The sequence below is a fragment of the Cardiocondyla obscurior genome, linkage group LG09 (assembly GCF_019399895.1).
Source record: "Cardiocondyla obscurior isolate alpha-2009 linkage group LG09, Cobs3.1, whole genome shotgun sequence".
NCBI classification, from domain to species: Eukaryota; Metazoa; Arthropoda; class Insecta; order Hymenoptera; family Formicidae; genus Cardiocondyla; species Cardiocondyla obscurior.
The window spans coordinates 987,954-1,000,734 of record NC_091872.1 but is presented as its reverse complement, the minus strand read 5'-3'; the positions used below and the strand labels follow the sequence as shown (position 1 = coordinate 1,000,734).

Here is a 12,781-nt window from a genome sequence, read left to right as displayed (position 1 = left end):
AGGCAGAGCTGGACTGAGAGGTAATGGTTTTGGTGGAAATCGTAATTTAAATGAATAAGGAAGTTCGGATAGACGACAAGGTGGACCTTTACAAGATTACCTGTGATCACTATTACCGTTATCATGATAATAATCACTGTAGGTGGTTAAGAGGATTCGAGTGCCGGAAAAGTGCTTCAAGTGCAATCTCCTGATTTTGTTTCAGTTCTTACGTCACTGTAACAATCGCGTGTCAGTAGATGTCTGAAAATGAGCCTCGGAATTAAAGCGTTCAGTTTTTCTGAAACTGTCGCCGAGCAGCTTAGTGTACATACTTGTTTTAGGAAAAGAAGTAAGAGGTAATAAATTTTTGTTATTAGAAATATAATATTATTATATTATTAGCAATACTACAATGCTACTTTTATTTAACTTTATTTACATTTTATCGTTGTTTCAGCATTTCAATGGAAGAATTAGTATCTGTTACTTTTAAGAATGAAGAGACCGATAAAACTTTAATTTTACAATTGTCACCGACGTCTGCAGAGAGAGCCAATAATGGTAAGTTTATTTTATTCAAATTGATATTATTTATAGATACAAAACATATTGATTAGAGAATTTTTGTATTAACTAAAGTTACTTATCGGTGTTTCAGATGCGATGTTTGCAACAAAATTGTTCTATAATGCGCAAACAAGAAATAAAACTAATTATGGAACAAGTATTTGTTTAATATAATTTTTTTTTGTTTTTGTAGGATTAATTATTTATACTTTTATTACATTTATTTTTTAGATAAAAATGTACTTATTGAAGATGTATAGGAAACTAGAATGGAATCAAATGAACACATAGAAAACCAAGAAAGTAAGTAACTCATTATAGTTTGCCTATATTTTATAATGTTTTTAAAAATATTGTTATTAATTTTCAGATTTTAAATGATCTCATGAGGCGATATTACTTTTATTTGAAGCGTACACATTGCGAGAACCTCTTTTAACAACTGGAAAACTTAGTCAGAAAAAAGCGTGGCTGGAAATTGCTGCACATTTAATAACCAAAGGATATAACGTTACAGATAAGCAATGTATGACGCGAATGAATACTATGAAGCGCACATACAAAAATATTGAAAATCACAATTGCAAGTCCGGTAACAACAGGCGTACGTTGCAGTATTTTGATGTATGTATATTAATTTTTATTGTTTTTTTTCACATTATCTTTATATTATTTCATTATTTTAATATTATTATTTGATCTTTTAGATAATGGACGACTTTCTGGGGAAAAAACCGTACATGACACCGTTGGTGACTGTATCTTCAAGTAACAGAGCTTGAAATGCAAATAAAATCATTCAAAATGTATCATCTCTATCCAGTAGCTATTCCAACAATAGCTCACAATTTGAAGTATCTTGTAAGTAATTGTTATTTATTATTGTATTGAATTTGATATAGTATGGAATATAATACTAATGTAATATTTGTACTTTCAGATAAAAAACGTAAAGCTGAAGAAATGGACAGCATTCGTGAAGAAGCTAAAAATAAAAGGCATAGAGAACGTATAGATATTCAACAAAAATTAATAGAAACTTTGGATAAATTTATACAAATATATGAAATGTTGCACCGGGGCCGGTGCACGGGGTCCGTCCTTCGGGATCCGTGAGGGAGGGCGAAAATAGTAGTTTTTTAATAAAGACGTAGTATTTTTATTAAGTTGCGATGTTACACTTTTTCTATCGTCCTATGTTTCCCTTTTGATCGGTTCGGCGCACGTCCTCGCGTTGTCACGCGTCCTCGGCTCCGCGAGGTCTCCTCTTACATGGCACGCGACCGAACTTTGATTATCTCACGCTCTCAGTTTACGGCACGGACTCAGATGCGACTACCCGTCCGTGACGGTTCGCGGTTATTTAATAGTGACGCAGGGCCTTGGCGTCATCGGGTTGCAATGCCGAACTTCGGTAGTTCAGCGAATGCAACCTCAGCGATTTCGGCAATAAGTTCTCGCACGTGTTTCTCTTTTGTTTCTTATTATTTAATTTCTTAAGGAGGTTTGCTGATCTTGCATCCTCCGAGGTTATTTAATTACGAGATACTTATGCCGAAATGCCCTGCGTCATGTTTCGTGTTGTAACGGGGTTTGGGTTACAACAGAAAAAAAACAAGCAAAGAATAGAATACTTACAAGACTATACGTTCGGTAAAAGAATTTTTGTTTCATTTATATTAAATACTTTTATATTACATTATATTACATAAATTAAATAAATTTATATTACATTTATATAAAATACTTATTTAGTTGAACTGGATTTAAATGTGTATTGTAACATAAAATGTACAAATATAATCTAATTAATATAACATTTGATTTGTAATTATTATTATTTTCTCATTTTCTAATACCGTCCGTACTCTTCCACTTGAGGTGCGTTTGGGGAGTCACTACCAACGCTACCAACGCAAACGCTATCAACTGTTCGCAGAGAACGCTAGCACTGTTGCGCTGTTGGCTCTGTGAACGCAATTGATAGCGTTTGCGTTGGTAGCGTTGGTAGTGACTCCCCGAACGCACCCAAAATAGGCTGCTGTGCGCCAAAGAACATAAGCGGTTGTGCGCTAAGGATCATAAGCGGCTGTGCGTTATAGAATATAAGCGGCTGTGCGCTAAAAAACATAGGCTTCTTCTTCTTTTTCTTCAAAGTAATGTAAAAGAACATAGGCCGAAAAACGCTAAAAACATAGGCTGCTCCTTCACCAAATAAAATAGGCTGCTCCTGCGCCAAACAATATAGACTGCTTCTGTGCCAAACAACATAGGTTACTCCTGTGCCAAAAAACATAGACTGCTTTTGTACCAAAAAACATAGACTGCAAAGCGCCAAAGAAAATAGACAGCTCCTGCGTTTAAAGACATAGGTCGTTGTGCACCTGTATTTAAATACTAATTAATAATTTAGATAACCTGAATTCAAAATTGCAAAAAGTCATTTTACAGCTTAAAGAAAAAGATGAAATCGTTCAAGGAGAATGGTTAAGTGATGTCCACATGGATCATTTTAACAATCTATTAGAAAATTATTCAGATTATAAACCTGTTTTGACATAGCGGATACAATTACCAGAGACAATAAATGCTGTTCCGCCAAATAAAAAACGTATACAAATATTATATAGTCCACAACATTGGGTATGTAGTTATTACGATACAAAACGTATATTTATCTACGATTTGTTTAATTCTAAAAGCGTTCATGAAAATCATTTAACAATGTTGACAAAGTTATTCCCAACATATAATTTAAAAAAAAAAGAATTTAATTACATTTCCTAGTGTTCAACAATAGCCAAACTGCAACGATTGCGGTGTTTTTGCTATAGCTTTTGTTGTGTCGTTATTATTTAATATAAAACCCGAAAAAGTAAAATATGATTGTAGTAAAATGCGTCCGCATTTAATAAAAATTTTAGAGTCTAATGTGGTCCTTGTGGTGTCCTGGTAAGCTTTTCTTCGGCAGGCTTCTTTCCAAAAAGCGAGTCAGGCGGCGACAGTAAAGCTGGTGGCAGTGTGGCAAGAGCGGCGGGTCTGTGGTGCTGTCTGGCGAGCTACTTGATACGATGGCCGGCGTGAGAGGCACCTTTTTCCTTCGGCTGCGGCGAGTCTTCTTCTTCGGCGGCTGAGTAATTTCTTCCGGTGAAGAAGACCGAGCTTCCATAAAGAATACGATTTTACAAACCCACAAAAGTGCTTTAGAAGCTATCTTAACAGATTCTTCACCTCAGCTGAATTGATCGTATGGACCCCCTGTGGAGCGTGTTCTTATATCCAGGGGTCAAACTTATTTTGAATGTGGGTGACACCCACGCCCTTGTGGCCACCTAGTGCCGCGAAGCGCTGGGGCGCCGTGTGCCGAGTTGCCATTTTACTGGCGTTAACGTGTGGGCGACGAGCGCGAGCGGTCGCCACAATAATATTAATTCATTCAAAGTTAATGTAACGGAACCTTTAATATTAAATACAAAAAGGCAAATTGTTAATACATTATCTTTGATAGAAGCTCGAGCAAAAAATCGTGGTCATGCAGCACTTTATGTAAAGTTAATGATCCGCTTTTAATCGAACAATATCAAAAATTGTTAAAAACTATGAATAAAAGTACTTTGAGAAAGATTCCAGAATTAATGCAAAAAATTCACGAATGCACTACAACAATTTTTGATAAGAATTTAGAAAATGCTAAAAAGGGTCACGCACATAGCTGTTACATTAATTTAAACCTTTGTAAAGCTATATTTATCCTAGTTCAATTATTATCACCGCATTTTTTAAAAGTGAGATATATTAGACGTTTAATTTATGTTTGTAATGTTAACCACGTTATATTATTGAGGCAAACCTAGGTCTACGTTTGTATGGTTTCACATAAGTTTGTAATGTTTAAAAATATTCTAGCTCTTTCAAGTTTTTGGCGCAATTATTTGAACTTATTAGTTCTATAAAAAGTATTTAATATTAAAGTACATATTTCATGTTCTATTTTAGGGGTCTTTTTTGGGGGGAATCTTGTTTTGCTTAAATATAATTTTCTCTATTCTTCAGATTTTTGGCGCATTTATTTGATCTCATTAGTTTTGTAAAAAGTATTTATTATTATATTATATTAAAGTACACATTTTATATTCTATTTTGGGCAAGTATAATTTTAAGGGAGTCTTTTTTTGAGAGAAGTCTTTTTTGGGGGGAGTCTTGGATTTGCTTAAATATAATTTTCTATTTTCTTCAGGTTCTTGGCGCATTTATTTGATTTCATTAGTTTTATAAAGAGTATTTGTTATTAAAGTGCACATTTTATATTCTATTTTTGGGGAGTATAATTTTAAGAGTCTTTTTTTGGGGGAGTCTTGGTTTTGCTTAAAATTACATTTACTTTAGTTTTTTTAACGGTTTAATGTCGGAAAATGTACCGTTTTCACTTTTATTCATTATTAGCTTGTGGTAACGTTATTATAAAATGCAGCCCAAGAATATTTTTTACTTTTTTGAAGCTTTCGAATTAAGTAAAATACAAAATAGCAGTTTTGACGACTTCTTTTATGTACGGACAGTTTTGACGACAGTGCGTATACTAATGCTATCAATGCTCGAAAACTATTGAGAATTTTTAAAAATTGCATTTGACTTTTCGTCTTAGATTTCAATTTTCTACTTACTTATATATATATATATAAGGTGTTTATTTTCTCCTCAGAGGTACACCGGGACTTTCGCTTCCCCAATTTTCTGCTTACAATTTCATAAAATATATCTTAAAACTTCATTCTTATCTCTAAACTATTTCTACTTTTGTAGTCTTCTTTCTTTTTACAGCCGTTTCCTGAAAGTAAAAACTTATATCCTACGCTTTTTTCCTATTCTATTACCTACGCATCGAGAGAGAGAGAGAGAGAGATCACACCTCCATTCATTCTTTACATTATTTTGCCTTAATTCTACCTTAAATTCTATCTTTGGACCCCCGCTTCCGACGCTTTTTTCTTTCATACTTTCAATCACTCCTATTTTTTTCCCTTGTTCTTTCCAAATTTTCCAACCAATCAATCCCCCTTCCTTCCCCTCCCAGAATTTCCTCCACCATTTCCTCCCAACTATTCTCGTTTCCCCAATCTATACATTTCTCCCATATATGTTCCCACGTTTCTTCCTTCTCCAAACATATTCTACATTTTCTTTTCTCCTCTCCCTCCCAATATTTATTTCCTCTCATTTCCTCCCCTAATCTAAATTTTGCCATTCTTTGCCATTTTTCTTCTTTCCACCCCAATTTCAAATATCCTGGTATCCCTTCCTCTTTCACTTTTTTATAATACTTATTAAATCTTGACTCTCTTATTTTTTTCCATCTTTCCTCTCTTTGCCATTCTTTATCCTTTTCCACCAAATATTTCCCCCTTATTTCCCCTCTTTCTCTTAGATCTTCCATCTCTTTTCCCGACCACCCAAATTTTTCAAAAAATTCCTCTCTTTTTTTTTCCCATTTTCCTTTGCTTCTTCCCTCCCTTGCTCTTCCCTTCATTTCTTCCCAGCACCATTTTGCTAGAACCCCTCCTTTCCCTTCTTCTAACCGTTTTTCATATTTCCATGCTTTCATCCCTGCTCTACTTTTCAATTTATCCCTCTGTAGTTCTTCTCTCACCTATATACCATATATCCTGGTACATATCTTCTTACTCCCAGCACCCATCTCAAGTATTTTTCCTGTAATATCTCCATCTCTTCTCTTTCCTTCCATCCCCATATTTCTACGCCATAATTAATAACCGACCATACCAGTTTATCAAATAGCCATATTCTTTTACTCCAGTCTTTTCCGAATTTTCTTTTACCTATACTCCACACCTGCCCCATTATTCTTGCCGCTCTTTTTACTCTGTCCTTTACATGCTCTTTCTGCTCTCCATTTCTCATAATTATGTATCCCAAATACTTGAAACTTTTTACTTCCTCTATTTCTACCCCTTTCCATACCCATTTAGTTTTTTTCCATCTTCCTCCCCCCTTTCTACACCTCATTATCTTTGTTTTCTTTACATTCACTTCCAATCCCTTTTCCTTTACATATTCTTCCATGTTTTTAATCATTCCTTTCATGCCTGCTTCATTTTCTGCCAGTAGCGCAACGTCATCCGCGTACGCCAGCGAGTAAACTCTCCTGTCATTTATTCTTATACCCCCCCATCCTCCTTTTTCTAATTCTTCATCTATGTCTGCCAACAAGAGCGTGAACAGGGTAGGACTAAACGGACAACCCTGTCTTACTCCTTTTGTCGTCCAGAAACTTTTCCCTTTTTTATCCTTCACCTTTACTTTATTCACCGTTTCTTCTAATATTTCTTCACACCTTCTTATCAATCCCTCCCTTACCCCTCTTTTCTTCATTGTTTCCACCAATTTTCTCCTGTCTACAGAGTCAAACGCCGCTCTCATATCTATAAACACAATTACCATTTTTCCTTCCTTTTCTTCTATCTTCTTATTTAGCAAATAATTTAACACATATATTTGATCCACTGTCCCCATGTCTCTTCTAAAACCGGCTTGACTCTGCGATAATATTCCTTTTTCTTCTATTTCCTTTCTTAATCTTTCTACTAACACAGATGCATACACTTTGTACGCCGTCTGTGTCAACGTTATCCCTCTATACTCTTCTACTTTTTCATCTTTTCCTCTTTTTAACACCGGAACTATCACGCCTTCTCTTCATTCCTCCGGCATCCCCTCCCCCCTCCATACCCTTTTGCACATTTTCCATTGTTGTAACCCGACCCCGGCAACAGCAAGGCCGCGCCCGCGAAGGCGCAGGCCGGGTTAACAACCAGCGTCGATCGGATCTTCCGATCGCGGAATCCGCTGACCGATCGACGCCTTGCACTTTTCGCATAGGCAATGACCGAACGCGGTCACTGTCCTATGCGCCCAAAATCCGCGGACTGTTGCTTTTCCGCCTTAGCAACAGTCGCGTATAAAACCCGCGGCCACCGAACGTCCGCGGGTTATTCTAATAAACACTACGCCGTGGTAACGCTGCCCGAGGTCTGGGCGATTTAACGGAAGGAAATAAAAGACATCTACATTAAAAAGATCTCCATTTATTTATTCCTCGCGGGTACATAAGTGTTCCGGGAGGACGGACTTCTTGCACCGTTACCTGGTGCAACACCATAATTTCTCTTTTACTTCCCCCCCTCCCCATTTCCATATTTCATTTTCTAAACCATCACTTCCTGCTGCTTTTCCTTTTTTCAACCTTCTTATTACATTTTCAAATTCTTCTCTATTTATATCTTCCTCATTGTCTTCTATTCTCTTTCCTCCTATTTCTTCTCTTACTCTCCATTCCACTCCTCCTAACATTTCCTTAAAATATCCATCCCATTCTTCAATCTTTATTTTTTCCTCCACTTCTTTCCTTTTTTTTCTTCCCTTGTTTACTACTTTCCATACTTCTCCCTCTGTTCTAATCTTTTCTATTTCTTTCTCCCATCTCACCTTTTCTTGCAATTTTTTCTTCTTACATAGCTTTTTATATTTTCTTTTCTTCTTTTTATAATTCTCCTCACTCCCTTCCTCCATTTTAACATTTCTTCTATTACTTCATCTTTTTTCCTTTTACAATCCTCATTCCACCATCTTTCTTTTGGTTTTTCCCCCTCCTCTTTTTTCATTTCCTTTTTAACTACTTTCTTTGTTTTTTCCAGTTCCTTACTAAAACTTCTCCAATTTTCCTCTGTATTGTTTTCTTTCTCTCTTTTTTCTTTATATTTTTCCCTGAAAATTTTCCTCTCCTTCTCACTCCAAGCCAGTCTCGTGCTCTTTTTTATACCATATTTACATCTTCTCCTCTTTCCTCCCTCCCTTTTTATCGTCACTATTAAGGGTAAGTGGTCTGAGTCCACTTCCTCCTCCACCTTCATTTCTACTATTTCTCCTTTTGATTCCACATTACTGATCACATAATCTATCACTGTTTTTCCTCTTCCCCCTACATATGTCCATTCACCCTCTTCATCTCCTCTTGTACAACCATTGACTATTTCCCATACTGCTTCTTCCAAAGCTTTACAAAATTTTTTTCCTTTTCCTGTAATTTTTTTATCCTTTGTTTTCCTTTTTCTCTCTTCCTTATCTTCTTCTTCTTTTTCCTCATCCCATAGCCCGCCCTCTTCTCCCGTCCTCACATTAAAGTCTCCCCCTATCAGATATCTCGTTCCTTCCTCTTTTTCATCCATCCATTATCTCATATTCTCTGTTATGTCTTCTAAATCCTCATTTACATATACCCCTGCTATTTTCCACCATACTTTTCCACTTTTTATCTTTATTCCTATCATTCCTTTCCTATCTTCAAATTCTAATTCTTCTTCTCCTTCCAATTTCTCCCTCCATTCCATCACCATTCCCCCCATTGCCCTCCCCTTCTTATTTTTCTTTTCTGCCCCTTTATTTATCCATTTGTAGCCCTTTGGCAGTTTGCTTCTTAACCCCTTCCATTTTTTTTCTTCCAACCAAGTTTCACACATATATATCACCTCCCATTTCTCCATGTTCTTCCAAAAATCTTCATCCTTGTTTTCTAGTCCTGCTACGTTCCAAAAAACTATTCTCACGTTTCTGTCTTTTATCTCCGCCTTTTCCTTTCCTGTCTCCTTTTTCTCTTTTTCTTTTTCTTTTTTCCTTTTATCTTTCCTTTTTTCGTTTTTTTCTTCATCCTTTTCTTTTCCTCCTTCCTCATCTTTTCTCTCCACTTTTTCCAACTCATTTCCTTCTCTTCTTCCGCTTCTTTTCAAAAACTTGCATTTAATCTATCTATCACCTTCTTCCTTTTATTTCCTTCTTTTTCAAACTCTTTCGCACCATCCCATTTTCTCAATTCTTCCTTCAAATCATCCCATATCCACATTTCTTTATTTACCCATATCTTCTTGTATCCTATTTTTACCTGTTTTCCTTCTCTTTTCAATCTATCCGCTTCTCTCTTTATGAGCCATTCCACTTTCCTTTCGTATTCTGTCAGATCGTCTCCTATCCATTCCGTCCTGTCCTTTAATTTTCCCTTGCATCTTAATATTTCCAGTTTTTCTTTAAAGTTTTCCATCTTTACCCACACCATTCCATAACCTCCTTTATTTACTCCTCCTATCTTATTTACATCCTCTATCTTTGCTTTCACTCCTGTTGCTTCTATTATTTCTCCCACTTGTTCTTTCAACGCCTTTTTTTCCTCACTTTTTATCTTTATACCTCTTATTATTAAATTGTTTTTCCTCCATTCTTTCTTTTCTCTTTCTTTTGCCATTTCCAACGTTCTCGTTCTTTCTTCTGAACTTAAAACCTTTCTCTGTATCTCTTCTGGTATTTCCAATTTACCTCCCTCATATTTTTTTTCCCCGATTCTCTTTTCCATCCCATCTATTTTTTTCTCTAATTCTATCTTCTCTTTTTTCCATATTTTCTTTAGATCTTCTATTTCCTTTCTGATTTGTACCTTTATTTCCCTTACTTCCTCCATCTGCGCTTGGATCCTTGCGAATCCACTTCTCATCTCCTTTATCACCTTTTCAAAACCTTCCTTGCTTATTCCCCCTTCACCTCCCTCTTCTGTTGCTTTCACCGGTGATCTATACACTTTTACGTTTTTCCTAAATCCTTCCAAACCCTCTATTTTGCCTTTTTCCTCCTGCCTTTCCTTCTTTTTCTCCCCTTGCTTCCACGCTTCCATAATTGGCAAGCTGTTGGCTCTTTCCCTTCTTAGCAGCTCTCCCTTTGCAGGTCTTCCCATTTTCTTTTTTATTTTCTCTTCTCCTTTTTCCTCTTTTCTTTCCTCACTTCCACTCTCCACATTTTCTTTTTCCTGTTCACTCATTTTCCAATCTTCTTTATCTCTTTTCCCTTTGTCTTTGATACCTCTAACTCTCTCCTTTACCCCCTTGCCTTCCTCGTTTCCTTTGTCTTACCCACGGTTTTTTCCCGTCACCGCCAACCTAACCTCAAAATGAACTCCTCTTTATACCTTCCCCGATTTTTCCCTTTATTCTTACCTTTGCTCTTTACCCTCACTTGCCCTCCTTAAAAACCCTTCCCTCTTTCCCTCAAACCAACCCTTTACCTCTGAAAAACTATTTTACTCCCACAAAACCTTTTTCTACATGCACTCGCTCAGACACACAACCGTTCGCTCTGCAATCGGAAACGAAAGTCCTATATATATATATATATATATATATAAGTAGGGAATAAACACGGGTTCTATTCCAGGAGCGTTGAGGAAGGAGGTCGGGAAAATCCATGATGAGAGCGGGAAGAGGTAGCCGTAGGTGACCCGGGGGTATCTGTTACCCATTCATACCCCCTCGGTCTCTTCCACCTACGGCTACCTCTCCCCGCGCTCCTCTCATCTTGGATTTTTTTCCCCCGACCCCTCGCCTCCCTCAACGCTCTTGAGTTAGAACCCGTGTTTATTCCCTACTTATATATATATTCTATATTTATTTACCAATTAATTATTTAATCTACCTTTTAAAATTAAAATGTTTGTGCACGACCGGAGCGCGTGAGCGCGTACGCCTTGTGCACGTGGCTAAGAACTGCCGGGATCGGCCAGAAGTGACCGTTGCTACGCTATGATGGTCGAGTGGATATAGACACAAAACACAAAGAAAAAAAGAAAAGAAAACCGAGATGCCTTTACATACGCACTCACACACTTTTATTCTGATTACGCGACTTTGAATATGTACATCTTAATTACTGAAACAAAACGGATAAAGAGAAACAAAAACACCTGAAAGTTTAACGAAAGTGTAAAAGTGCCCGCTCGGCTGTCTCGCCGCTCATAATAATATTACAATTTTGGTTGCTAAGCAATCACCCAATTGTAATATTAATTAGCGGCAAGACAGCCGAGCCGGCACTTTTACAACCGAGCGTCGGCCCATGCGTGATTGAGTAGGCCGTGCTATTTTCTTATAGAACGTAAAACTCATACGCTGTATTATACAAATTTTTAAAAATTCATATCTCGAATATGATTTGAAAAAACGCAAAGTGGATAAGGACTTTTATGCTCAGCTTGACGAGATCTACCCCCCTACGAGTGTTGTCACACTAACGGTGGGACACCCTGTATAATAATCGAAGACGGTCAAGTCCGTTGACCGTGCTGGCCAAGCGATCGGGCCACCACGATTTATCTAACGGTCTGAAAATCTTGTATTTAAAATTTCACGCACTGCCCGAGACGAGTGTGCCGGTGCTCCATCGTGTTGATAAATTGTTTGCTGTCTTATCGCAAGCGGCACATCGTCTAATAAAATAGGCAGTTTATTTTTGATAAATCGTCTGTAGATGGCTTCTGTTAGACGTGGAGGCAAAAAGTATGAACCGACCTACAAATAATAAAATATTTTAATAATATAAAAATGTTTTTTTTTAATTTGTACTTACTATTTGATTTCCAATAACTTCTATCCATACGTTAATAGACCATCGATATTGGAAGGCCCCTTGTCGAACTACGTGCGGGTTCTCGTCCAACCAATATATTCGGTTTCTTGAATTGAACATGCCGTTTTGCGTAAATGTACATTCGTCCGTCCATAAAATAATGTCCAGGAACGTAGCATTTCGCCGACATTGCGCAAGGAATCCTGGAAAAAATTGTGCTTATTAATTATGGCCTTATTATTAAATTATCCCAAATATAAAAAGTTAATACTAATACCGACCTTGGCAAAAATAAATCCGTCGCTCAAAATCTTGGGGTAAAAATTGTTGCAATCGCTAGTAATGGTACGGGTGCAACAGATTTTCTCGTAAAGTGCGATGCACTTCATATCGCGACATGTTTAATTCGTGCGCCGCACGACAAATACTTGTATTTGGTTCATTACCAAACAGTTCTAAAGTTCGCTTTTCTTTGCGAACTTGACGACGTGCAGGTATATCTTTATTTAAATGATCAAGGCAGTCTGTTTCACGTAATTTATGAACAACTCGTTGAATCGTGCGTCTCGACGGATGACGACGTCATGGATGACGCTCCACGTAAATTTTTTTTGCACGTAATGTGCATTCACTCGCTAATCCATATGCTATCACCATATTGGTATAATCTTGCGGCGTGTACTGTATTGTCACAATTTATTTCAATGCCAAGACAACAAAAAATCGCGACTTTTTTGAAACTCGCGATGCCGCATGAAAATACCGCTGCGCGATG

General features: G+C 37.0%; 1 protein-coding gene and 1 pseudogene across 1 annotated transcript; one reads left to right on the top strand and one right to left on the bottom strand.

Moving 5' to 3' along the window:
* Positions 1-818: 818 nt before the first annotated feature.
* On the top strand, positions 819-1,675 carry LOC139105605 (uncharacterized; annotated as a pseudogene).
* A 7,120-nt stretch (positions 1,676-8,795) lies between these two features.
* LOC139105604 (uncharacterized) lies at positions 8,796-10,426 on the bottom strand. The gene is made up of 4 exons (XM_070661797.1): positions 9,896-10,426; positions 9,665-9,775; positions 9,355-9,538; positions 8,796-9,145 (listed from the first exon to the last, which is right to left on the bottom strand). The coding sequence occupies exons 1-4, from the start codon at positions 10,424-10,426 to the stop codon at positions 8,796-8,798; spliced, it is 1,176 nt and encodes a 391-aa protein (XP_070517898.1).
* Positions 10,427-12,781: the final 2,355 nt, after the last annotated feature.

Bases quoted from the DNA above. Each gene is read 5' to 3' on its own strand.
- LOC139105604 (XM_070661797.1), bottom strand. From the start codon at position 10,426: ATGAGTGAACAGGAAAAAGAAAATGTGGAGAGTGGAAGTGAGGAAAGA. The intron at 9,539-9,664 runs GTAAAGATGGAA...TGGCTCATAAAG, and splicing joins GAGGTTATGGAATGGTGTGG to AGAGAAGCGGATAGATTGAA. The intron at 9,146-9,354 runs GTTTTTGAAAAG...TTTGGAACGTAG, and splicing joins GATAGATAGATTAAATGCAA to CAGGACTAGAAAACAAGGAT.